This window comes from Oncorhynchus mykiss, chromosome 15, assembly GCF_013265735.2.
Source record: "Oncorhynchus mykiss isolate Arlee chromosome 15, USDA_OmykA_1.1, whole genome shotgun sequence".
Lineage (NCBI taxonomy): Eukaryota > Metazoa > Chordata > Actinopteri > Salmoniformes > Salmonidae > Oncorhynchus > Oncorhynchus mykiss.
The window spans coordinates 47,575,867-47,602,144 of NC_048579.1; the positions used below are offsets into that span (position 1 = coordinate 47,575,867).

Consider the following 26,278-nt stretch of genomic DNA (forward strand, 5'->3'; position numbering starts at 1 on the left):
CCTTCAGAAAGTATTGACACCCATTCACTTTTACCACATTTTGTTGTGTTACAAAGTGGGAATAAAATGGATTTAATTGTCATTCATTTTTGTCAACGATCTATACAAAATACATTTTTTGTTGTTGTTGTTATTAATGGAAAATAAAACACTAATACTATATATTACATTTATTCAACCCCCTGAATCAATTTGTGTTAGAATCACCTTTGGCAGCAACCACAATTGTGAGTCTTTCTGGGTAAGTCTTTAACAGGTTTGCACACATTATTCTTTTACAAATTCTTTAAACTCTGTCAAGTTGGTTGTTGGTCATTGCTAGCCAGCCATTTTCAAGTCTTGCCATTGATTTTCAAAACCGTAACTAAGCCACTCAGGAACATTCAATGTCATCTTGGTAAGCTCATGTTGAAATGTTGAATTTGTCTCCCAGAGTCTGTTGGAAAGCAGACTGCTGATGACAATCAAATCAAATCTTATTTGTCACATACACATGGTTAGCAGATGTTAATGCGAGTGTAGCGAAATGCTTGTGGTTCTAGTTCTGAAAATGCAGTAATAACCAACGAGTAATCTAAGCTAACAATTTTACACAAGTGTAAAGGGATGAAGAATATGTACATAAAGATATTTGAATGACTGATGGTCCAGAACAGCATAGGCAAGATGCAGTAGATGGTATCAAGTACAGTATATACATATGAGATGAGTAATGTAGGGTATGTAAACATTACATTAAGTGGTATTGTTTAAAGTGGCTAGCCACAATTCTTCAGCCTCCTGAGGTTGGCGCTGCTGCGCCTTCTTCACCACGCTGTCTGTGTGGGTGGACCAATTCAGTTTGTCCGTGATGTGTACGCCGAGGAACTTAAAACTTACTACCTTCTCCACTACTGTCCCGTCGATGTGGATAGGGGGGTACCCATAACATGGCCCTTGAATGTTTTGGTACACCTACTGGATAGCTCTTCTTTGTCCACACCCATTCAGCACCATTCACATCTTCTTAAGCCTTAGCTCAACCCATCTCTTTAAGTATTCACGTAAGGCCATGTGTTAAACAGTGTAAGGTAGTGTAGTCAACAACCAAAGATGTCAAGTGTGAAAGTGATGTAGTAGCAAAAATCCACTTTATCTAGTCCAATAAATTACCCGTAATCACCCCAACTAGATTCAATGTTATCTATCTTTTTTTTAACATTAGGCTATAACTAGAAATGCAAATGGTTTCTACACAGATCCTATACGTAATGTTAGCTAGCGAGCCAGCTAACGTTAGCTAGCCAGCTAACAGTACGCTTTAAACTTGCAATGAAAACAACTTTACAAGCATACCCATAACATGATGTGGCCACCACCATGCTTGACATATGAAGTGGTAGGTACTCAGTGATGTGTTGTGTTGGATTTGCTCTAAACATAATTCTTTGTATTCAGGACAAAAAGTTACATTGTTTTGAAGTATTTCAAACAGTATGCATGTTTTAGAGTATTTTTTATCCTGTACAAGCTTCATTCTTCTCACTCTGTCAGGTGCCTTCGTAAATATTCCTCCAGTGTGTTAGAGTGCGCTCTGGGTAATTTGTGAATTCAGAGCGTTGTCTGTTTGCTAATCCAGAACACATACTGGACGCGCTGGCTGAAGAGAACGGTTGATCCAAGCCTTCTGATCTTACAACGGCAGTCAAGCACCCAAGCTAGCTGGCTAATTGACACATTTAACTAGTTGAACTCTATAGATGTTGTAAGGCTCTATACTTTCAGTATAAAGTCGTTGACGGAGTTGTACTTGGAGGTTATCAATCTTCAGTAGTGGTTTTATTAATGTTCTGTCTTCTATGTCAGTATAGGCTAACGGGAAGGTTCTGTACCTTTAGTAGTGGGGTCATTTGAAATGCCAATATACAGGATTTCAGATGTTTATTCTCTATTCCAGTGCTGCTTAAAGGGATAACACTCACCTGGTTGTTTTTAAATGGATGGTCAGAGGTACGAGCACTGGAGAATGTACGTTGCTTTAAAGTACAGAGCATTCACAAGAACCAGTCTGGTCATTTTGTTGACATTTCCTGGTTTAACAATCTTTCATTTTTATCTGTGGACAAACAATTACTTTTTGAGCGGGGAAACAGCTAACTTCCTGTATTTCAAAACATTTTGTCATTAGGCTAAAAGAATGTTGCCGTTTTAAAGCTAATTTCCTGCAATTCTACATATTTTGCCATGAGCAGAGCTCATCTCATGCCATTCCTCACAATATGCCATGAGGATGAAAGCACATTTTGCAGTTCATGTTGTCCTTATGACATGTTCATATGCTATCTGTGGGGGGGAGAGGGGGGGAGGGGGGGGGACCCTAACGAACATTGATTTTAAATCAATGATTGTAGGGGACGAATCGACCTGTTCTGAATATTGGGGGGCACATCCCCCCGTGGCTATTTTTCCTATGAAATTAGGAAATACTTTATTTCAGTTGTACGGAATAATTGTCTCATAGATAAATCGCTCCGAGACTGCTCAAAAAGTAGGACAAAGTTGTTCTGATGATAATACCCACCAGAGGGCAAAACATATCTTGAAACACTTCGGTAGCAAGCTTTTAAGGTAACACTAGCTTTTAGGGAGCGGAGATGAGGTCATGGTTGCAATTGAGATCAGCTGTGCGGATGAATTTAGCACATATTTATGTTTAACAAGAGATCTGCTGGTGATAATTTAGTGGCCATCGATGGTTACAATAGGCCCATAGAGTACTTCACACGCTACAATAAAACAATAAGCTCAACTGGACACCTAAATGAGGCAGTGAATGAACTGAGAAAGCACGCAGGGCATTCTACACAATAAAAAAAGCTAATTCAAATTGAAATTCCTATTCAAATTTGGCTAAAACTAATTGAATGTGTCATTGAACCATTTGCATTTTATGTAGCGAGGAGTGGGTTTCCACTTGTAAAACAAGATTTCACCGACTGGGACAAACACCCCATGGAAATCCTGCATGCAGAGTTCTGTAAGATTCTCCTAAATGTCCAGAGGAAAACTACAAACAATGCATGCAGGGCAGAACATTTGAAAATCAATTAGCCTATACTTTAAATACCCGGATGTCATCAGAGAGGCTCCCAAGTGGCGCAGTGGACTAAGGCACTGCATTTCAGTGCTAGAGGCGTCACTACAGACCCTGGTTCGATTCCAAGCTGTATCACAACCGGCTGTGATTGGGAGTCCCATAGGGCAGTGCACAACTGGCCCAGCGTCGTCTGGGTTAGGGTCTGGCCGGGGTAGGCTGAACAAAATGAATTTGTTCTTAATTAACTGACTTGCCTAGTTAAATAAAGAGAGGAATAGGCAAAGCGAGAGGATTTACACTGTCCGCATGAGACAAACCCTTTTTCGTATGGAGGTCTATGAGAGCGTGTCAAATTAGGGTAGGCTTATTTGATTGAATAGAAGTTTGATAATGTTTAGACTGTTACAAATGTACTGATATAAGTGGATGCATGTGGCATTTGTGAAAACGGACTAAAGCTGTGCCTGTTGTTCCACAGGAGTATCTGCCCTCTCATTGGTTAGAATGGCCCCACCTGATCTCGCCTGCTTTCAAACAATTGAGGACGTACAGTGCCTTGCGAAAGTATTCGGCCCCCTTGAACTTTGCGACCTTTTGCCACATTTCAGGCTTCAAACATAAAGATATAAAACTGTATTTTTTTGTGAAGAATCAACAACAAGTGGGACACAATCATGAAGTGGAACGACATTTATTGGATATTTAAAACTTTTTTAACAAATCAAAAACTGAAAAATTGGGCGTGCAAAATTATTCAGCCCCCTTAAGTTAATACTTTGTAGCGCCACCTTTTGCTGCGATTACAGCTGTAAGTCGCTTGGGGTATGTCTCTATCAGTTTTGCACATCGAGAGACTGAAATGTTTTCCCATACCTCCTTGCAAAACAGCTCGAGCTCAGTGAGGTTGGATGGAGAGCATTTGTGAACAGCAGTTTTCAGTTCTTTCCACAGATTCTCGATTGGATTCAGGTCTGGACTTTGACTTGGCCATTCTAACACCTGGATATGTTTATTTTTGAACCATTCCATTGTAGATTTTGCTTTATGTTTTGGATCATTGTCTTGTTGGAAGACAAATCTTTGTCCCAGTCTCAGGTCTTTTGCAGACTCCATCAGGTTTTCTTCCAGAATGGTCCTGTATTTGGCTCCATCCATCTTCCCATCAATTTTAACCATCTTCCCTGTCCCTGCTGAAGAAAAGCAGGCCCAAACCATGATGCTGCCACCACCATGTTTGACAGTGGGGATGGTGTGTTCAGCTGTGTTGCTTTTACGCCAAACATAACGTTTTGCATTGTTGCCAAAAAGTTCAATTTTGGTTTCATCTGACCAGAGCACCTTCTTCCACATGTTTGGTGTGTCTCCCAGGTGGCTTGTGGCAAACTTTAAACAACACTTTTTATGGATATCTTTAAGAAATGGCTTTCTTCTTGCCACTCTTCCATAAAGGCCAGATTTGTGCAATATACGACTGATTGTTGTCCTATGGACAGAGTCTCCCACCTCAGCTGTAGATCTCTGCAGTTCATCCAGAGTGATCATGGGCCTCTTGGCTGCATCTCTGATCAGTCTTCTCCTTGTATGAGCTGAAAGTTTAGAGGGACGGCCAGGTCTTGGTAGATTTGCAGTGGTCTGATACTCCTTCCATTTCAATATTATCGCTTGCACAGTGCTCCTTGGGATGTTTAAAGCTTGGGAAATATTTTTGTATCCAAATCCGGCTTTAAACTTCTTCACAACAGTATCTCGAACCTGCCTGGTGTGTTCCTTGTTCTTCATGATGCTCTCTGCGCTTTTAACGGACCTCTGAGACTATCACAGTGCAGGTGCATTTATACGGAGACTTGATTACACACAGGTGGATTGTATTTATCATCATTAGTCATTTAGGTCAACATTGGATCATTCAGAGATCCTCACTGAACTTCTGGAGAGAGTTTGCTGCACTGAAAGTAAAGGGGCTGAATAATTTTGCACGCCCAATTTTTCAGTTTTTGATTTGTTAAAAAAGTTTGAAATATCCAATAAATGTCGTTCCACTTCATGATTGTGTCCCACTTGTTGTTGATTCTTCACAAAAAAATACAGTTTTATATCTTTATGTTTGAAGCCTGAAATGTGGCAAAAGGTCGCAAAGTTCAAGGGGACCGAATACTTTCGCAAGGCACTGTATATTTCCATTGTCAGAGAAGTCGCTTGGCTGTCAGAGGTGGGACCAAGTCTTTGTTTTACAAGTCACAAGTAAGTCTCAAGTCTTAGCACTCAAGTCCCAAGACAGGCAAGTCCGAGTCAAGTCTCAAGTCAAGACCGACAAGTCAAGTCTCAAGTCCTAAACTGACTTTCGAGTCCTAGACAAGTCATAATGTGCTCTTCACCAAATTTAATACCATTTCATATTTTTAATTTTAACAAGAATAATAGTTAGTATATTAAATTTACACAAATCATGAATGCTTTTAAAAATATCTACAGTATATTTATTTTCCAAATCAACTTTATCTCCATGGAAAACATGGGTAGCCATGAGAAAGACATCAATATGACAAAAACTAAATATTGTAGTGCTCTCTCTCTCCAGATATACTCTAGACACCTAAAATAATCCTGCCATAAAGTTACAATCATTTGCTAAAAGGTACATCAAATCAACTGCTACTGAACTTCAAGTAGGCCTACAATTTGAACCCTTTCCTGATAGTCTGAAAAATATACAGATCCCAAAGATGGGAGATAAAACCTGCACTGCACCATACCCTCGACTATCGAGGATCGCTACGGGGCGGAATCGGGCGATGTAGGCATGTACACAATCGCCCAATCGCCCAATCTTAACACACCCCTGTGTGGGGTTACAGTAGGCTAATGTATGTCAATGGTTTTAGGAACAGCAGCTACCAGTTGTAGCTCAATTTTAGGAGCCAAGATTAGGTGCATCTTTCCAAGGGCTCCGTCTGAATTCACCCGCCGACGTTCCTCTGCAGTGTTGCCAACTCCTCAGTAAGGAATTGGCTGTCCAAAAAGTCGCTAAATGATGCCATCACCTAATTTGCATAATTGGCCATGTGCATGTAATTGTGATGGATGCTGTAGGAAAGAGGAGTAACGTCCTGGGAGAGACAAAAAGTGAGTAAAAAACACCCTAAATATGTTTAGAACAACAAATGAACTTTCTTCTGTCAATTATTGTTTTTTTTTATGTCACAATTCCAGCCCTCCTTGATTGGGGGCTTGAGACCAGCAAAAGTGACCCAAAACAGAGTTACTTATTTTTTTAAAAAAATTTTGGGCGGAGTTACTTATTTTTTGGGGGGGTGGAGTTACTTATTTTTTTATTCTTTTTATTACATTTTTTTTTGTTTAGTTTTCTTAATTTGGTTTGGTTTTTACCCTTATGGTCCACTTAGGAGCCTACGACAAGTCACAGTAAAACATGAACGTTTTTAACCATACATTTTTTTTGTATACAATCTAAATGGACCAAAAAGAGACAATAGAAAAAACTGTCAGTGACAATGTGAGAAAATTATGATAACCTAGCCTGGCCCTGATTAACCTGAATTGTTTTTTTTAAATGTAAGCCAGGGCGGGCTTCCCGCATGCGCAATTCATTTGCAGTCTGAACGAGGAGGGGTGAACATCTCCAGCTCTGACTGCAGCTGGGAGGAACTGCTGCTCGAGGACTGGGCTGCCTGTGAGTGCTTCGGGACATGGGTGGGGCCATGCTCGTTGAGAAGAGTAAGAACGATACGTGCTTTCGCGTCAGTCTCCAATAACACCAGAAAAAGTCGCTAGATTTGTCGCTAGTCTCTTTTTTGAAAATGTGTCGCTAGAGGGGTCTGAATACTCGCTAAATATAGCGACAAAGTCGCTAAGTTGGCAACACTGTAGTCCTCTGCACTGCCACTCGCATTTTTTCTCTCTGCTGGCACAATTTGATTGGCTGCTGTCCGATTCAAACTGTAATCTGTTAAATGAAGAGTTGATGTGCTGCACACTTTTTTTAATAGCATAATTTTTCATATTTGGGCTTGGGGAGGGTATCAAGTCAGGTCGAGTCAAAAGGCCCAAATCCAAGTTAAGTCACGAGTCATTGGTGTTAAAGTCAAAGTTGAGTTGCAAGTCTTTTTGATTTTGTCAAGTCGAGTCTAAAATCATCATATTTGCAACTCGAGTCTGACTCGAGTCCAAGGCATGCGACTCCAGTCCACACATCTGTTATTTTGTCAATATTACAGATCATCTTTGACGTCGTCTTTTCATCTAGTAGAATTCACCGCACACTGGTGAGGAAGAAAATAGCTTTTCACACCCATGTGTGTGTTCGACAACAGCTGATAATCCGAATAATGTACGAATAACGGGGAACAAGCACGATTTGGGCATTCGATGGGCCCGTTCTTCTGCCCTAGCGTTGAAGACGCAAACCAAGTATTACTACGCCTGGATAAGTATTTTACGTTTCAGTTTACCACATACGTTGTATCAATCTGTCAATCGATGATATATTGCGCATTCAATTGGCACGTTCCTCTGCCCAGGCGTTGGTGACTCATGCCAGATCCAGTTTTTTTCTTTCTGGGTCAGGGCCCGTTTTCATAAGGTGTCTCAGAGCAGGAGTGCTGATCTAGGCTCAGGTTCTCCCCGTCCTCTGAAGCTAAGCAGGGTTGGTCCTGGTCGGTCCCTGGATGGGAGACCAGATGCTGCTGGAAGGGGTGTTGGAGGGCCAGTAGGAGGCACTCTTTCCTCTGGTAATATTTTTTATAATGCCCCAGTTCAGCGATTGGGGACATTTCCATGTGTAGGGTTCCACCTTTCGGATGGGACGTTAAACAGGTGTCCTGTCTCTCTGTGGTCACTAAAAATAAAGATCCCATGGCATTTATCGTAAGAGTAAGGGTGTTAACCCCGGTGTCCTGGCTAAATTCCCAATCTGGCCCTCATACCATCATGGCCACATAATCATCCCCAGCTTCTCCTAATTAATCTCCACTCCCCTGTAACTATTCCCCAGGTCATTGGTAAATGAGAAAGTGTTCTCAGTTAACTTACCGGGTAAAATAAAATCCATATAACCCATTATGATATAAAATACAAAACTGATCCAAGATCAGCTATCCTAAGACGCTTTGTGAATACAGGGTCTGGTCTCAATCAGGACACATTCCTGCTCCTCCTCCTTGTCATCATCAATACTCATTGCTTAAACCTCAGGTCACCTACTCCATAAACGTTGAGCCATTTGTCCGAGAACGACTAAGAAAGTGTGATAAAATACCTAAACTCTTTATCAGGGTGTCAGGAAAAACTCAACGCACTTCAGAAATGTCTCTTCTATTACACACTGACTTTGCCCCTGTCAAGTGGATAACACAGTGTGTGTGTGAGTGAGTGACAGAAAGTACGGTACCCCAGAAGGGTCACACACAGCAGGACCGGTAAGCACCATTGTTTCATAAAGGATTAGCCCTGGACCTCAGTCACTGTCTGGACTTTGGACCCCACAGCAGACAGTCCATCAGCCAGCCAGACACACACTCCCAGTTGTGCCTGGCACAGCACAGGACAGTATCAAGGAGTGTAAAGAGACAATACATTCCTTGGACAGTGTAATGATATACAGGGAGTCATTGAAGACATAGCTACACTACCTTTTTAAGGAAAATAAATCCATTCAAAGTACATCTCTTTTCTTTCCTCCGTTACCTCGTTCACAGTTATCCTCATTTCACAGTTTTATCTCCCTCAAGGGTATTTCTTTTCTTTATTTTGTAATGTGTCTGAGGTCGGAATTCAGACTGCTTTAAAAATAATTCAACATGTCCTCTTTAATTTTACAGTTACAATCATCGTTTTTTCCCCCAGTGTCTTGAAACCATAAAAATAAATATACATATGTTACAAAACAATTCCAGTGTCTTTGATCGTACAAAAAAAAAAAGACATTTTGTACAGTGCCGATCACATGATAGGAAGTGCTGTAAAGGTATTACTTATGTAGTGGTTAGCTTGACATTAGAGACTCCATACCATATATGTACTGCAGTGGTTCTTTACCTACTTTGGTAAGCAGAATAATGGGTGTGTGCTGCTGACCTGTGTTCAAATGTTTTCTTTAAATACTAAAAAATATTTTTTTTGGGGGGGGGGGGGGGGGGGGGGCATTGGGATGGGTATGGTTTGCACAGTGATAAGGCACAGGTTTGCTAGTCTGAGCCACAGAAGAACATGTCCTATTACAGGGTGGGATTTCTCCACAATCAGAAAGGGATTCTAGAATTGTTGTTTTTACAAAAGCATTTTCTTTTCAATTTACAAACATGTATTTTTGTCTCTCATCCATGATGACACAGTTCAAATACAAAATATAGATTTTTTGTTGTTGAAATATCTACATATTAATTACACTCTAAACACACTGGGTGAAAGGCTATATTCCTCTTTCTATGGGTAGCTTGGAGGAACAGGGCACATGGTAAGTCTCTGAGTTTCTCCTGAACTTCCTGTAGGCCTCTATAGGATTTGTAGTCTTAGAAGTCTTTCTCTGGACTACAACTGACTGTACCAGCACACAGTGGTCATATATCCATATCTGTATCAGCCCTGAGGCTCTCGAGTCTCTGTCCAACCAATGCGAGCCACTCATTCTGGGGGATGGACTTTTTCTTCACCTCCTCTTTAGTGGTTTGGCACAGGAGGTTACATTAGTCCTGTAGGTAGGACCTCCTCCTTTACTTGGTTTAGTCTGACACATACATTCCCTTGTCTTTAGTTCAGTTCGGCAGGTGTGGCTCTAAAGGAATACTGCTCTCCTTAGGAGATGAAGGTGAGAGGTCAAGGGTGAGAGGTCACTTCTCCATTGCACATAGGCATGAAACCTTCTCTCTTTTTCTTTATGCCTATCCTTTTCCCACCTCTATTTTCTCCTTTACTTTCTTGTTTTCTCCTCTTTTCCTTTTCATTGTCCTTTCTTCTGTTGTTCCTTTACTTTCCTCTACTCCAGAAAGAGGTCATCTTTTCTCCTCTCATAAGGGCAGAGAGACTCTGGTTTTCCTGCTGGGTCAGATTGAAGTTTCATTACTGCCGCTGTTCCGGGGAGAGAGAGAAAGGGATGGAGGGAAGGATAGAGGGAGGGGAGGGAGGGAAGGATAGAGGGAGAGAGAGAAAGGGATGGAGGGAAGGATAGAGGGGAGGGAGGGAAGGATAGAGGGAGGGGAGGGAAGGATAGAGGGAGGGGAAGGAAGGATAGAGGGAGGGGAGGGAAGGATAGAGGGAGGGAAGGATAGAGGGAGGGGAGGGAAGGATAGAGGGAGGGGAGGGAAGGATAGAGGGAGGGGAGGGAAGGATAGAGGGAGGGAGGGAAGGATAGAGGAAGGGAGGGAAGGATAGAGGAAGGGGAGGGAAGGATAGAGGGAGGGGAGGGAAGGATAGAGGGAGGGAGGGAAGGATTGAGGGAGGGGAGGGAGGGAAGGATAGAGGGAGGGGAGGATAGATGGGGGGGAGGATAGAGGGAGGGGAGGGGAGGATGGAGGGGAGGATAGAGGAAGGGAAGGATAGAGGGAGGGGAGGGAAGGATAGAGGGAGGGAAGGATAGAGGGAGGGGAGGGAAGGATAGAGGGAGGGAGGGAGGGAAGGATAGAGGGAGGGAGGGAAGGATAGAGGGAGGGGAGGGAAGGATGGAGGGAGGGGAGGGAAGGATAGAGGGAGGGAGGGAAGGATTGAGGGAGGGGAGGGAGGGAAGGATAGAGGGAGGGGAGGATAGAGGGGGGGAGGATAGAGGGAGGGGAGGGGAGGATGGAGGGGAGGATAGAGGAAGGGAAGGATAGAGGGAGGGGAGGGAAGGATAGAGGAAGGGGAGGATAGAAGGAGGGAAGGGAAGAATAGAGGGAGGGGAAGGAATGATAGAGGGAGGGGAAGGAAGGATAGAGGGAGGGGAGGGAAGGATAGAGGGAAGGATAGAGGGAGGGGAGGGAAGGATAGAGGGAGGGGAGGGAAGGATAGAGGGAGGGGAGGGAAGGATAGAGGGAGGGGAGGGAAGGATAGAGGGAGGGGAGAGAAGGATAGAGGGAAGGATAGAGGGAGGGGAGAGAAGGATAGAGGGAAGGATAGAGGGAGGGGAGAGAAGGATAGAGGGAGGGAGGGGAGGATAGAGGGAGGGGAGGGGAGGGGAGACATGCTGGGTTAGATGTGTGCAGGTAGGGATGCAGGCTAACACCACTAGACAGTGTACAACCACGTGCAGCATTCATATGTGGGATGGGAACTTTCATTCATACGGTACATATAGACAACAGCGAAATATGTCCTCATGTAAAAACTTCACCTAATACATGCAGGTCAGCATCAATAGCCTCCATGATCAGCAGATACATGTCTTAATGAAATAACATTCAGATGCAGTCTGACATAAAGAAACTAATCTTCATCCTTCACTATTTAGGCTAAAAGGAATCATTCATCACTTTACGCCGAGTGACACTACATTCTCTGTTCCATTGAAAAACACCACACACAAGAATTACACTATGACATCATCATCACGCGACTACCCACTCACTCCGAGTCTGATTCGTGGCCTCCGTTGGTCGTCATCGCCTTCATGCTCATAGCCACGCCCCCATTCTGTGGTAATTGTGGCCGTGGGGCAAGCGGCGGCTTGATGATTGCGCTGTTGCCCACAGAGACAGGGTGCACCCCGTCGTTGGAGGCCACGGAGGGGGTCTTGGATGGAGGGTTGTAGTCACTCAGCTTCTCACGCAGCCGGTTCTTCATGTTCTTGTCGGTCAAGGGAGGAGGGTACGTGATCTTGTTCTTCAGGATGCCTGAGATGGGGGAAAATACAGAATCTTTTTACATTTCTTTTAGGTGTAATAACAAAGCTTTCACAAATCCATAAAGACTCAGTTACAGGGCCAATGTAGTGTATGCCTGGATGAATGAGTGAATGAACAAACAAACGAGTGAGTGAATGAACAAACACACAAACCCAAAAAATAAACAAATAAAAGATGGAATGTCTCCATCTCTCACCCTTCTTGGGCTCAGGCTGGTGGGTGCCCAGGCTGGGAGGCCCATTGGAGGGTAGACTGAGAGGTCCATTCTCCCTAGTGGGGGTCTCCCTGCCCTGGGGTGTCTCTCCTCTCTCTCCTACGTGGTTGTGTTTGTTCTCCTGGTGCAGCTCCACGTTCACCTTGGTCTCCACCCTCAGACGTTCTGCACCCCCAGGATCCTCGCTGTCACTGGCTGTCATCGCCTCCTTGGGCCAGTGAGGCCTCACATGATTGGACACTGCTTCCACTAGGGTCAGAGGAAGAAGAAACATGAGCCAATCAGTATTTTGGTTGTAGGTAGTACTACCATACCACAGTACAATAATAAATAATGTTGATAACACTGTTGATAACATGGTATAATGCACTATAATCCAGCTCTAATTCTAATACTTATGTCATCTTACCAGTGAGTCATTAAGAATGAATAAAAAGCTAAATGAGAGAAACTGCAGTGCTTTCTGAGCAGTGAGACCATGGACGTTCCGGGTAACTGATAGGTTCCCGGTTAGGGTGAGCTGTGTTTTGGATGAGAAATGGATGGCTACCTTTGATGCTGGACCCTTTAGGTGTGCTGTGTAGAGGCGGTCTCTCGTTGTTCCACTTGGGCTTGATGTCCATGTCATCATCTTCGCTGTCCGAAGAGTGAGACGAGGCATAGGAAGAGCTGTGTTCGTCGACAGACAACTCACTGTCCGAGTCCGAGTCTGAGAGCGAGAGAGACCAAAAGACAAAAGGGAGAGAAAGAGCAACACATGAAGGCATTATGCAGACACGCAGCTCACTGCTGTGAAGACGACACAACATCTCCATCAACTCTTCTAACAAGGACAGTATGACGGAGTTTTGAACCGGATCACGGCTTACCGTCTCCTCCTTTAGTGCCGTTCCTATGGAACAGAGGTCCGTCCAGGTCAGTGTGACCTGCGTTAGCTGTCCCTGACGATACACTGTGCTTCTGGCCAGAGTCACCCCTACATCAGAGAGCAGGCCAAACACAGGTTAGTTACACAGCTAGGTGGAATCACGTTGGAGCCTTTCAACTTACAGTAGAGCTGCAGAAGAACTGATGACGAAATTCATTTTTTATTTTACTTTATACCCCTTTTTCCTCCCCAATTTCGTGATATTCAATTGGTAGTTACAGTCTTGTCCCATCGCTGCAACAAGAGTCATACCTTTTCCAAACTCTTATAGATTGAGACATTAGCCAGAGGGCCTACAACAATATCGTACTGTACCTAACCTGTCTGATGCCTTCTGATCTAAGAGTTAGGCTTGCTGGAGCCTAGCTGACTGCCAGAGGCCAGCTGTGTTTGTCTGAAATATTCTACCAGGTACTGTATATACCTCCCTCCTCCAGCCAGACACTCCCCACCTGCTGGGCTTAGCACTAGTTGACCTGTGTGTGTGTGTGCGCTTGTGTGTGCGCGTAGGTGTGTCGTCTCTTTTTGTATGCTTGCGTGGTTGACAAACTGCTGTGTTAAGCTGAGCCATGCTTTGCCTGCATGCGCATGAAATAGTATTCAGCAAGGTAGAAAAACAGTCACAAAACCACAGGGGGGGAGAGAGAGACACAGAGAGAGAGAGACAGAGAGAGAGACAGAGGGAGAGAGAGAGTGAGAGACAGGGCTCAGAGGTGCTGCGGAGGCTGCTACTAAGGTTAGTGTGGAGAGAGAGAGAGATTGAGAGAGACAGGGCTCAGAGGTCCTGCGGAGGCTGCTACTAGGGTTAGTGTGTAGAGAGAGAGAGATTGAGAGAGATTGAGAGAGACAGGGCTCAGAGGTGCTGTGGAGGCTGCTACTAGGGTTAGTGTGGAGAGAGAGAGAGATTGAGAGAGACAGGGCTCAGAGGTGCTGCGGAGGCTGCTACTAGGGTTAGTGTGGAGAGAGAGAAAGAGAGAGAGAAAGAGAGAGAGATGGCTCAGAGGTGCTGTGGAGGCTGCTACTAGGGTTAGTGTGGAGAGAGAGAAAGAGAGAGAGATGGCTCAGAGGTGCTGTGGAGGCTGCTACTAGGGTTAGTGTGGAGAGAGAGAGAGATTGAGAGAGACAGGGCTCAGAGGTGCTGCGGAGGCTGCTACTAGGGTTAGTGTGGAGAGAGAAAGAGAGAGATGGCTCAGAGACCAAAAGAGTAACAGAGAAAAAAAGAGAGATCCAGACTGAGACAGGACAGACAGTTGCCATAGTCATGTGGCAGCCACCGTTCTAGCTGAGTGTGTAAAGGGAGGTAGCTGCTGTGGCTTTTGGCTGACCTGACGGTACTCTCCAGAGAAACAGCGGACTCCGCAATGGCTGACCTGTACAGAGGACCGTCCTCAGTGTACGTGTTGTTACAGTTCAGAGACCGCTGGAGGGAGGAATGGAGGAAGGGGGGGGTTGGTTAGGAGGGAGGGAGGGAGGGAGGGAGGGAGGGAGGGAGGGAGGGAGGGAGGGAGGGAGGGAGGGAGGGAGGGAGGGAGGGAGGGAGGGAGGGGAGGAGAAAGAAACCAGTCATTACTAGACAGTCAAGACATCTGTTCATCTCTTATGTGTGTGTTTATCCGTGTGTACACTCACGGTGAGTAGAGATGCTCTGGTAGTGCTGGACTCATCCGGTGAAGCCTTCTTCCCGGTAAAGACATTCTTCAGATTCTTCCTCACTTCTTTATTAAAGATCACATGGAAGAAGAAGATGAAGATGCCCTATAAGGAGACAGAGAGAGAGGGGGTCAGTGAAAGCCTTTACCAAAAATCCATTCTCTTATATTAGGCCAGGGCCTGCATTCACATATTGTCTCAGAGTAGGAGTGCTGATCTAGGATCAGCCTCCCCCCGGCAATGTAATCTTATTCATTATGATCTAAAAGGCTAAACTGATCGTAGATCAGTATGCCTACTCTGAGATGCTTTATGAATGCAGGCCCTGGCCTAATATTAGAGAAAATAATGGATTGTGTAAAAACTGGTGATCACTGGTGTACAGTAAGGCTGAGAGTTTTAGCTGAGAGTGCAGTGAATGACAGTGGACTCTACAGCCTGGCCCGTGACCTTTAACCCCGAGGCCCTGTCCCTGACCCCTCACCTGCAGACAACTGAAGATGGCGAACAGGTAGTGGAAGGTCATGACGTCACTGTTGACGGCCATGAGGCCCAACAGCCAGGTGGCGCTGATGAGCAATAGGAGCAGGAAGGCCATCCTCAGAGCAGGACTATGTAGGGGGAGGGAGGTAGGGGGAGAGACTCAGATTATAACACACACACACACACACACACACAACATAAAACACACATGCACACACTCATACACACCCACACAGTCGCGCGTCCACAGACACACACGTAAATCCTACTAATAGACTGTTCGTGTAACATAGGTGTAGCTCAACAATGGAATGTAGAGAATGGGCTTTGATATCCTTCACCTCAAGTGTGTGTGTGTGTGGGCGCGTGCGTACGTGTGTGTTGGTGCCCTGCGCGTGTAAGTTATGAGTGTTAACTCACATGGCTCCAGACTTCTGGAAGGACCTCTGCCTGCGTCCACAGGATGCCTTGGCTGCCAGTACAAAGATGACGATGTTGACCTGAGAGAGAGGAGCGAGACAAGCCTTGGAACCATGGCAGACAACAGGGTAATTCACTTCCAGCCAACAACAGATACACTCAAGACCTCAAACTGCAAATCACGCGTTAACACAGGCATTTCATTCACTAAGGAATTAGAGAGGGAGAGCGAGCAAAGGAAGGACAACAACAAAAGGGAAGGGCGAGGAGAGAAGAACGAGCAGAGAAAGAAAGAACGAACGAACGTAACATTGAAAAGAAACATGCACAGTAAGTTAAAAAAAATCTATCGCCATTAGAGGTTTAAAAAAAAAAAAAAGGCACCATTTATCTCAGGCACTCACCAGGACGACTACAGAGATGGGCCCTGCGAAGCTCCAGATGAGGGTGTCGTGGACAGAGAGCCAGCAGAAGTCTGGGTTCCCATAGCCCTGAGGGTCAAGACCCACTGCCAGACCTGAGGGGAGAACCAGAGAAACACATCAACACTGTGTTAGCTACCGGCCTACTGTGAAGTATGAGCTTCACCTGCACTGGGACAATAATAAAGTTGCACTGTGCAGGAATTATTTCTTCACTCAAATGCAGAGAAAAATAAGCCAGTGGCACCTGTTAGAAGTAGACGCATTGGGCGATTACTGATGGGAGAAGAGAATAGCAGAGGAAGACTAGAAAGCCTGAGCATGGTTCATCCACAAACGATATTGCAGGTCAAGCAAAGCATGCTGGGGAACGGCGCTTTCTTTCTTCGTTCAAATCCATAGATGTACACAGAGGCTTCATAAAACACCTCACTGCAGTGCACAACGGTGTAAACAGGTCTACGCTGGTATTATCCACGAGAGAAGAGCGGAGGCTGGGCTGGGTTAGGGACTTATTCTCTCCCCGGGCTTTGTGAGTGTGCCAGGGTGGAAGGTGATAGCATTATGGGCCGACTGGCATCAGCAGACACAGGTCTAATCACCTAGAGGAAGTCTTCAGGACAATAGGGGACATATAGCGCTGGAGTCTACTACTGGACAGAGACTTCAGGAAGTCCCCCTCTCGCTTCCTCGCTCTCTCCCTCATATTATCGGGCTTTTCCTACTGCTCTCTCTCTCTCCCCTCCCAAGTTTCCCACGGGGATCAAAGGTTCCTCAAGGGGAGGCAGGCGAGGCGCAGACAAGGCGGCCTCTCACTCAGAGGTGTGACTAGGTTCGTTTACCTGGAATTGGGGTGACGGAGTTTAAGTGTGTGAGTGTGTGTGAGTGCATGTGCGTCTGTGTGTGTGCATACATTGTGTGTGTGTCCTCACCTGTGATGATTGCAGGTATGCCCCAGCCCATGGCGTAGTAGAACCTCATGTGACCGTGGTTGATGTTCCGGACCTCCGTCAGCATGCGGTAGATGTGGAGGCCCTCCACAAACATCCAGGCAAACGTACACATGTAGAAGTAGTGGAGCAGGATGGCGATCACCGTACACACAAACTGCAGACAGGGAGTCATAGAGGGACGAGGTCAGAGGTCACCCGGGACATCCATTTCAATCACACCGAGAACCACTAATCCAAGATCCCAGTCCCATGCTACAGCACTGGCCACACTACACTGAGGGTACAAAAACGTGAAGAACACCTTCCTAACGGAGCTTTGCCTTGCCCATTCACTCTCTGAATGGCACACATGCACAGTCCATCTGGTCATAATCCTTCTTTAACCTGTCCCCCCCCCCCCTTAATTCTACGCTGATTGAAGTGGATTTAACAAGGGGACATCAATAAGGGATCATCGCTTTCACCTGGTCAGTCTGTGTCAAGGAGCGAGCAGGGGTTCATAATATTTTGTACACTCAGTGTACAGCCCTGAGTGGGTCTCTCTCTCTATCTCCCTCCCTCCATCTCTCTCTACTTTTCTTTATCTCCCTCCATCCCTTGTTCCAGGAAGAATGCAGTGTTCTTGGGAATCTCCCAGTAGGTAGGGGAGGGACAGAGCTAGATCACAGTCTACAGAGCAGAGGGTCATCAATCTAACAGGAGATGCTCAGGGCTGTGACTGACGACAGCATTCCACAGCACTGACGCACGCATACACGCACGCACGCAGCTAGGCTTCTAACTTCAGAAACACAGAGGGTGAGTCAGTGAGTAAGTGTTGTTCGTTACTAATGTTGTAACAGTACAGCCAGAAGAGGACTGGCCACCCCTCAGATCCTGGTTCCTCTCTAGGTTTCTTCCTAGGTTCCTGCCTTCTAGGGAGTTTTTCCTAGCCACTATGCTTTTGCCTCTGCATTGCTTGCTCTTTGAGGTTTTAGGCTGGGTATTTGTAAAGCTTCTGATATGAAAGAAGTCGATTTGAATTTGATTTGAACAGTAACAGAGTCTATGGAGACAGACTCAGACCTGTATGTCTGTCTGTGACAGGGTCTACTGCCCTGAGGCTCAAACAGTCAGGCACCAGTAACAGCATGTCTCTATTATCACAGGCCTGGAGGGACAGCAGGCCTGTGTGTGTGTGTGTGTGTGTGTGTGTGTGTGTGTGTGTGTGTGTGTGTGTGTGTGTGTGTGTGTGTGTGTGTGTGTGTGTGTGTGTGTGTGTGTGTGTGTGTGTGTGTGTGTGTGTGTGTTAGTGTCTGTGTGTGTGTGTGTGTGCGCACAGGCGTGTGTGTTGTGCAATACAGTTCAGAGTAAATTGCATCAATGTACTTAAATGTATGTCAAAATACACTATTAGATTACTTGCCTATAGGCAAACCTTTATAATGCCCTTACCAGGTAAAGGAATCACATGCTATGTGAATACACAGTATCAGACATCTCAGAATGCCTTAAATAGAGTATCTACTGTTCGACAACAGAGAGATGGTTAGTCCCATCCAGAACAGTAAATCCCTTAGCTCTAACGCTATTAGTGAAGCAACAGATGTACAATCTAGAAAAATCTAGCAGACAAAGACAAACTCTCAGGTGGAAGCGATCCCTGTAAGCTCCTGTCAGCAGCAGTACCTGAATGGCTGCAGGAAAACAAATAGCAGCTATTTACCAGAAACCTCTAACCGGAGTGAACCTGAAACGGAAATCCCTGCTTTATCCCTTAACCTACCTGAAAACACACCCCCTTACAGGAATAGGACAAATACTGTAGATGTTGGGGAGGAGTGTGTGTGTGTGTGTGTGTGGGGGGGGGGGGGGGACGTGGGAGGGGTGTGCCTGTGTAGATAATGAACGTGGGTTGTTTGTGTGTTTTAAACATTGCAATGTGATTTTGATCAAAAAAGAGAAACCTGTGCAGGCAGACACAGACTTCCCCGTAATGATGAAGTAGCGCATGAGTCTTTTCTCAGCTCAACAACGACGACGAATTCCCATAACGCCAAGGAGAAAATGGCTGCAGGGCTGTATCCCCGGGGTTATCCCAGGTGATCCCTGCCATTTGTAGGCAAAATGTGGGGACTAAAGAACTACATTGTAACTGTGAATACAATGGAAAGCACACCTGTGCTCCAAGCAGAGATAACAGAGGTGCTAGTGTACTTCTAACACTTAAGCGTCAGAATCAGGAGTGCTACCAAGCAACCAACATCTTTTTCATTCATATCCAGATAGTCACAAATGCTAAACATTCCAAACTGCAGGAGTTTCAAGGTCAGGGTCCCTTAAGTTTTCAGTCACTGAGTTTTCAGTCTTGTTGATGGGTCAGAGGTTAGAGTTCAGGGGTTAGAGGTCAGGGTCCTGGTTAGAGGTCACAATTTGGCTTCCTTAGTTCCGTTCATCTCACCAGGTTGTCAGTCTGGTCAGTTCGTCAGGGTTAGAGTAAGAGGTCAGGGGTCATAGGTTAAATGTTCCTCACTGGGTTGTCAGTCTGGTTGATGCCGATGAGGAAGACGAGCTCGGAAAAGAAGAGTGCCGCCACCAGGTTCTTGTGGATGCTGTGGAGGTTAGAGCGTAGCTTCCTGAGTAGAGCCAGCAGGATGAAGGTGAGGAGCAGGGCTACCAGGGAGGCTGACACCGTGGTGTAGGTCACAATCTTTAGGGGTAACACGTCACCATGCTAGGGGAGGAAGAGGAGAGAAAGGGGCAGAGGGGTGAGAAAGAGAGAGGGGGGGGGTAAAGATCATTATCATACTTGATAGCAGCAAACAGTGAGAGGACATGAACTACCCCCCCCCCCCCCCCCTCCCCCCCCCCCCCCTACTGCTGTAGTGTATCCTGCCCATAGCAATAGTTCTGTACAGTATATCTCTATGAGCCTACCTCTCTCTTGGAGATGTCCATGAGCACAGCGAAGCTGGCCATGTGGTCACACTGACAGCTGATGTGTGTGTTGTTCCTGTTCAGCAGCTCACATCCCTTGGACGACCAGCCCCCCGTACCACCAATCCTACACACACACACACAGAGGACAGACAATGAATACCATGTAAAGAGTGTGGTGTGTGTGCGCATGTGTGTGTAGTACTCACGCAATGGAGTGATTCCAGAACACACACACAGGTTTGGTCCTCTCCTCTGTCTCCAGTAGTGTGTACGCCAGTGTGATGGGGGGGTCAAGGGGGGAGGAGAGGGGAGAACCCTCGCTGTATACCAACGTGCTTACTATAGGGGTGTTGATCACTGGACGGTTGGGCAGCCTGCACACACACACACACACACACACACACACACACACACACGACAAGGATGAACGGACACACTTATTTTGATAGCTTTTGAAGTAATGTTTACGCACGTATGACCGCACGCACGCAAGCAAACACTCCTTTTCGGGAGTTCCCAAAATATACATTCTCGGCTGTTTGTGGCCGCTTGGCAACCAGCCAAATAGTGATTTCTGAGTCCTTCTAGTACCAGTGCAGCAGCTATCACATACACACACGGCGCTAAATCTTATAATCTGCCAACCAAACTGTTCCAAACTCTGCCTTATATGTGTGTTACATTTCTAACGACGTGTTTGTATCATATATAGAGTTTTGAGTGGTCCAAAGGTATACAGTGACAGGCTCAGACAGCATGGCAATGATGTGAGACAAACACCCACAGTACGCCGGGGCAATAATCAGACCTAAAGTAAACAGTGGTTTGTGCCAACGCAAATACAGTTGCCATATCTGTTGCCACGTTTGAGTCATTTATGAGATATGTTAGGTCTTTATTATGATGGCTAGATTAGCTACGTAGAAATTGATAAAAAGGCAGTGTCTGGTTATGTCAGATTTGATGAAAGACTGAAGTAAAGCGTAGTAAAATGTAGTAAAGTGTTGCCCTTGGTTACCTGAGGCTCCTACGGTCCGGGTCGTATCTCTCAGGGAGGAGCTGACCCAACGACCTAAACACTATCACCACGGCAACAGGCAGGGGGGCGGCGGACTCGACATGGCGGCGTCTCTTATTGGAATGGGTGTGATCCTCTTCAGGGGCGCCGGTGTGAGAGGGCTCGACGCTGGGGCTGGGATCGACTACTAGAGAGTGAGAGTAAGAGTGTGAAAGAGACAACCTAAAACACCTATTTAAGTCCTTACTACAAAGTAGATTGGGACCCACTGATGCATGAAACGAAGATAAGTGATATAAAGAATCATTGTAAAAAGCTTTGGAGCACATTAAACGGAATTTGGGGGAAAAAGGCACTCAGCTCCATCATTTATTGAATCAGCTGGCTCATTCATCACAAAATCCACTGATATAACTACTTTGATGTTTTTTTCATTGGTAAAATGATCAAACTTAGACATGCCAACAACTATTTTTGAACCTACGCATATTTGACCAAATTATGAAAGACAAGCATGGCGATTTTGAATTCCGTAAAGTGAGTGTGGAAGAGGTGAAACAATTATTGTTGTCTATCTCTCCTGGCTCAAAGTAGAGAAGAGATTGACTTCATCCCTACTTGTATTTGTGAGAAGTATTGACATGTTGAACTACTGAACTACTGACACACAGCTCGAACACCCACACATACCCCACAAGACATGTCACAAGAAGTCTCTTCACAGTCCCCAAGTCCAGAACAGACTATGGTCATGTTTTTTTTTATTGTATAGAACTGCCTTAATATTGCTGAGAAGAGTAGTTCCTGCCTTGGCAGCAGCCAATGGGGATCCATAATAAATATGAATACAAATCACGACCGATTCATTTTGTGTCTTGGTAAGAGACTGGGTCTACGCGACTGCTTAAGCTGGACTTCAAGCACTCTGTTAAACTGGTAGGTCACTGACAAATCCCAAAGGTTTTGATGGATTACAGCCCAAAAGAGTTTGTACAGTTTGCAGCAGTCCAGGTCCAGCGGTAGTGTGAGCAGACGACTGTACCTTTGTCGGGGACCTCCTGGGGCCTCGTGTTGAACTGTGGGAAACGGACAGAGGACGTGAGGTCTTTGGTGTAGTACTCCTGGATCTCATGGAAGCGAGGGAATGAGGCCCGCCCAGGGACAGACGTGTCCAGGTAATCAACGACAATGACTAAGGAGAGAGAAAGAACCACACGTCGAGACCAGCTCATTATCAGATAAGGGTGAGATATTAGAATTGCACTGCATGAAAGTGGAACTTGACTGCAGTTTACCCAGAGACAAATTACCAATGGAATATTTGTTCTAATTCTGTGTTAGGGAGTTAGGAATCTGCTCCTCGACTCTCTGAAATCCTCTCTTCATTGGTCTGTAAATGTGTCTTCACTCACTCATGTTGTCAGTGACGATGGTGAATGGTTTGAGGTAGGTCTTCCTCATGTTCTGTGCCAGGGTGTTGGTGTAATCCTCAAAGTGGCGCAGCAGATGGGCGGTGCCCCCCTCAGAGCGCTGGATCTGCTCCCAGTGGTCTCTGGTGCCAGGGTCTAGGATGGCACTGCCCGCTCTCACCAGATTCTGAAGGGTTTAACAATACGGAGCAGGACGGTCAGACAGTAAGCCGCTTTGAATGTGGGCACAGCTCAAACTCTGTCACTCCTGTCTAAGTCCTAGAGTAGCAGACGTTACCTGCTCAAGTAGGCCTATATAAGATAGGTGACCTAAAATATGTACAGCCTACAGAGAAATGCCATAACATAATGTGGAGATGTTAAATAGCTCATCTTTTTGGAGATTAGAATTCATATTGCAGGTTGACGTTTATTGTCACGAGTCTTTCCCTGCAGCCAGAACGGTTTTCCGCAAAGTCAAAATTGTTTATATTGTCAAAAAATTTATGAAAACCAAAAAAAGGCTTACTTTAAGTTTAGGGTTAGGCATTAGGGTCAGCAGTGTGGTCAAGGTTATGTTTAAAATCAGATTATAGGAATGTGTGACTGTGCCAGCTAGTGACCACTCTGCAGAGCTGCCTCCAGGTCTAAATACATTCCAGCCTGTGTTCCCATTGGCCAGGTCAGCTTCCCCTGTTAGTGACCACTCTGCAGAGCTGCCTCCAGGTCTAAATACATTCCAGCCTGCGTTCCCATTGGCCAGGTCAGCTTCTCCTGTTAGTGACTACTCTGCAGAGCTGCCTCCAGGTCTAAATACATTCCAGCCTGCGTTCCCATTGGCCAGGTCAGCTTCCCCTGTTAGTGACCACTCTGCAGAGCTGCCTCCAGGTCTAAATACATTCCAGCCTGCGTTCCCATTGGCCAGGTCAGCTTCCCCAGTTAGTGACCACTCTGCAGAGCTGCCTCCAGGTCTAAATACATTCCAGCCTGCGTTCCCATTGGCCAGGTCAGCTTCCCCTGTTAGTGACTACTCTGCAGAGCTGCCTCCAGGTCTAAATACATTCCAGCCTGCGTTCCCATTGGCCAGGTCAGCTTCCCCTGTTAGTGACTACTCTGCAGAGCTGCCTCCAGGTCTAAATACATTCCAGCCTGCGTTCCCATTGGCCAGGTCAGCTTCCCCTGTTAGTGGAACTGGAAGAGAGCCAGAGGAGGGCAGTATTCCTCCAGTCTTCCCAGTGTAACCGAACCCACCCAGTTTATAATCCTGAATAATGCACTGGTAATGCACCTAATGCCCTGCTGTCTGACACAACAGACAACTAGCGCACGGTCCCTGAGAGAAATACCGCGCATACAAAAACACATCTTTAGAAAAAAATACAAATATTGCAATTAGCCAGTTTGCAGTCAGCAAACTTGCAACGTTATATACTCTTGACCTCGTTGAACTCTGCGTCTCTCGTGGCCGTGAGATCGAAGCCTGTCTGCTGACTCTCGTACTGGAGGACCCTGGTCAGCAGCTGAAACGCTGTCTTCACATCGTTGCCGTAGTAGCTGTCCATGTGGTTGGTGGCGTTGTGGAGCAGGCGGACGATAGCGTTGGCGCGCTCGCGGTCCATCCTGGACACGTTACGATGCATCTCCTCATTCTGGAGGGACGGAGGGGAAGAGAAGGAGGTCAAGAATACAGAGAGATACTGGAGACAGTTACAACTATATGGACTGTCTGTGGTAGGTTGGTAATAATAGATGAATCCTAACCAGCGGTGAAAGTAGATTTAATTTCTTACCAGTACGGGACACCCAAGCACGCGCACCTATTAATTTCATATATGATCTCTGTGGTCCTAGTAGCCTGGGGCAAAAAAGTATTTAGTCAGCCACCAATTGTGCAAGTTCTCCCACTTAAAAAGATGAGAGGCCTGTAATTTTCATCATAGGTACACTTCAACTATTACAGACAAAATGAGAAAAAAAATCCAGAAAATCACATTGTAGAAAAATAACTATTTGGTCACCTACAAACAAGCAAGATTTCTGGCTCTCACAGACCTGTAACTTCTTCTTTAAGAGGCTCCTCTGTCCTCCACTCGTTACCTGTATTAATGGCACCTGTTTGAACTTGTTATCAGTATAAAAGACACCTGTCCACAACCTCAAACAGTCACACTCAAAACTCCACTATGGCCAAGACCAAAGAGCTGTCAAAGGACACCAGAAACAAAATTGTAGACCTGCACCAGGCTGGGAAGACTGAATCTGCAATAGGTAAGCAGCTTGGTTTGAAGATATCAACTGTGGGAGCAATTATTAGGAAATGGAAGACATACTAGACCACTGATAATGTCCCTCGATCTGGGGCTCCACGCAAGATCTCACCCGTGGGGTCAAAATGATCACAAGAACGGTGAGCAAAAATCCCAGAACCACACGGGGGGACCTAGTGAATGACCTGCCGAGAGCTGGGACCAAAGTAACAAAGCCTACCATCAGTAACACACTACGCCGCCAGGGACTCAAATCCTGCAGTGCCAGACGTGTCCCCCTGCTTAAGCCAGTACATGTCCAGGACCGTCTGAAGTTTGCTAGAGAGTATATGGATGATCCAGAAGAAGATTGGGAGAATGTCATATGGTCAGATGAAACCAAAATATAACTTTTTGGTAAAAACTCAACTTGTCGTGTTTGGAGGACAAAGAATGCTGAATTGCATCCAAAGAACATCATACCTACTGTGAAGCATGGGGGTGGAAACATCATGCTTTGGGGCTGTTTTTATGCAAAGGGACCAGGACGACTGATCCGTGTAAAGGAAAGAATGAATGGGACCATGTATCGTGAGATTGAGTGAAAACCTCCTTCCATCAATCAGCAAGGGCATTGAAGATGAAACGTGGCTGGGTCTTTCAGCATGACAATGATCCCAAACACACCGCCCGGGCAACGAAGGAGTGGCTTCGTAAGAAGCATTTCAAGGTCCTGGAGTGGCCTAGCCAGTCTCCAGATCTCAACCCCATAGAAAATATTTGGAGGGAGTTGAAAATCCGTGTTGCCCAACAACAGCCCCCAAACATCACTGCTCTAGAGGAGATCTGCATGGAGGAATGGGCCAAAATACCAGCAACAGTGTGTGAAAACCTTGTGAAGACTTACAGAAAACGTTTGACCTCTGTCATTGCCAACAAAGGGTATATAACAAAGTATTGAGATAAACTTTTGTTATTGACCAAATACTTATTTTCCACCATAATTTGCAAATAAATTCATAGAAAATCCTACAATGTGATTTTCTGGATTTTTTTTTCTCATTTTGTCTGTCATAGTTGAAGTGTACCTATGATGAAAATTACAGGCCTCTCTCATGCACAATTGGTGGCTGACTAAATACTTTTTTGCCCCACTGTATATATCACTTTTAACATGCAACACCTTTTAACACAGGCAGGGCATGGGTTTCAAGTTTGAGGAAGCACATTTTCACCATAAACATGCACCTTTGTAATTTTATTGAACCTTTATTTAACTAGGCACGTCAGTTAAGAACAAATTCTTATTTACAGTGACGTCCTACCCCAGCCAAAACCAGATGACGCTGGGCCAATTGTGCGCTGACCAATCAGGGCCGGATGTGACTTAGCCTGGATTCGAACCAGGTACTGCAGTGATGCCTCTTGTACTGAGATGCAGTGCCTCTCGCCACTCGAGAGCCCCAATAAAGCATTCCATGCATCCTCGCATTCGAAGACTTATGTGATGATTTTATTGGATAGTCATTATTTAGGCTAATAATATAACTCAATCACTGTTCGGAAAAAAAAAGACTGTTCAATGCAGCGGGTAGTGACGTAGAGCAGGCCTAGGATAGAAGCTATAGGGCTATCAGATACATTTTCACGTTGGCCTTTATATAAACACATTTCAAGCAATTCTATTACACTTTATATGATGGAGACTT

At 45.6% G+C, this 26,278-nt stretch overlaps 1 protein-coding gene across 5 annotated transcripts in view; it reads right to left on the bottom strand.

Annotated features, from left to right (window-relative positions):
• Positions 1–8,807: 8,807 nt before the first annotated feature.
• The window catches only part of celsr1a (cadherin EGF LAG seven-pass G-type receptor 1a), a 122,847-nt gene continuing 105,376 nt past the window's right edge, over positions 8,808–26,278 (bottom strand). For 2 of the 5 annotated variants that reach the window (XM_036944459.1, XM_036944454.1), the window contains 18 exons: positions 23,763–23,972; positions 22,327–22,510; positions 21,957–22,106; positions 20,915–21,101; positions 20,103–20,270; positions 19,894–20,020; positions 19,490–19,690; positions 16,957–17,131; positions 16,007–16,119; positions 15,603–15,682; positions 15,184–15,310; positions 14,679–14,804; positions 14,375–14,469; positions 12,991–13,097; positions 12,672–12,830; positions 12,104–12,370; positions 11,631–11,895; positions 8,808–10,129 (listed from right to left, as the gene is read on the bottom strand). In XM_036944459.1, the coding sequence (XP_036800354.1) occupies positions 10,099–10,129; positions 11,631–11,895; positions 12,104–12,370; positions 12,672–12,830; positions 12,991–13,097; positions 14,375–14,469; positions 14,679–14,804; positions 15,184–15,310; positions 15,603–15,682; positions 16,007–16,119; positions 16,957–17,131; positions 19,490–19,690; positions 19,894–20,020; positions 20,103–20,270; positions 20,915–21,101; positions 21,957–22,106; positions 22,327–22,510; positions 23,763–23,972 (2,772 nt within the window). In that variant the 3' untranslated portion in view covers positions 8,808–10,098. Of the gene's footprint in view, positions 10,160–11,630; positions 11,896–12,103; positions 12,371–12,671; positions 12,831–12,990; positions 13,098–14,374; positions 14,470–14,678; positions 14,805–15,183; positions 15,311–15,602; positions 15,683–16,006; positions 16,120–16,956; positions 17,132–19,489; positions 19,691–19,893; positions 20,021–20,102; positions 20,271–20,914; positions 21,102–21,956; positions 22,107–22,326; positions 22,511–23,762; positions 23,973–26,278 lie in introns of all 5 variants that reach the window. The other 3 variants (XM_036944457.1, XM_036944455.1, XM_036944458.1) reach the window with 3 other exon arrangements.